At 52.8% G+C, this 354-nt stretch overlaps 1 protein-coding gene across 1 annotated transcript in view; it reads right to left on the bottom strand.

Moving 5' to 3' along the window:
- The window catches only part of LOC108579990 (homeobox protein Hmx), a 33,266-nt gene that overhangs the window by 8,515 nt on the left and 24,397 nt on the right, over positions 1-354 (bottom strand). The window contains exon 6 of the mRNA XM_017943642.1: positions 6-336. Coding sequence (XP_017799131.1) covers positions 6-336 — 331 coding nt within the window. The remainder of the gene's footprint in view (positions 1-5; positions 337-354) is intronic.

The following is a 354-nucleotide window of genomic DNA, read 5'->3' as shown; positions in this document are numbered from 1 at the left end:
CCGACACTGAGACGCTGCCGGACGTTCCACTTCCGGCGGACGCCTCGTGATAAAGTATCGGCACCCTGACTAGTCTCTGTGCAGCATGCGCCATGTTTGCCGCTTCTAATTCAGCGGCAAGTTGCCTTTTCCACTTGTTACGACGATTTTGAAACCATATCTTCACTTGGGTCTCGGTTAGACGTAACGAGGCGGCTAAGCCGGCACGTTCCGAGGACGATAGGTAACGTTTCATGTCGAATGTGCTCTCCAATTGGAACACCTGCGACCGTGAGAATACCGTCCGAGTCTTCTTCTTACGTTTCATGCTACTAGAGTCACGACCGTCCACGCCAACTTGTACGCTGTTCTGTC

This window comes from Habropoda laboriosa, unplaced genomic scaffold (genome assembly GCF_001263275.1).
Source record: "Habropoda laboriosa isolate 0110345459 unplaced genomic scaffold, ASM126327v1 scaffold23, whole genome shotgun sequence".
Lineage (NCBI taxonomy): Eukaryota > Metazoa > Arthropoda > Insecta > Hymenoptera > Apidae > Habropoda > Habropoda laboriosa.
The sequence above is the reverse complement of the archived record's forward strand: the minus strand, read 5'-3'. Positions and strand labels throughout refer to the sequence as shown.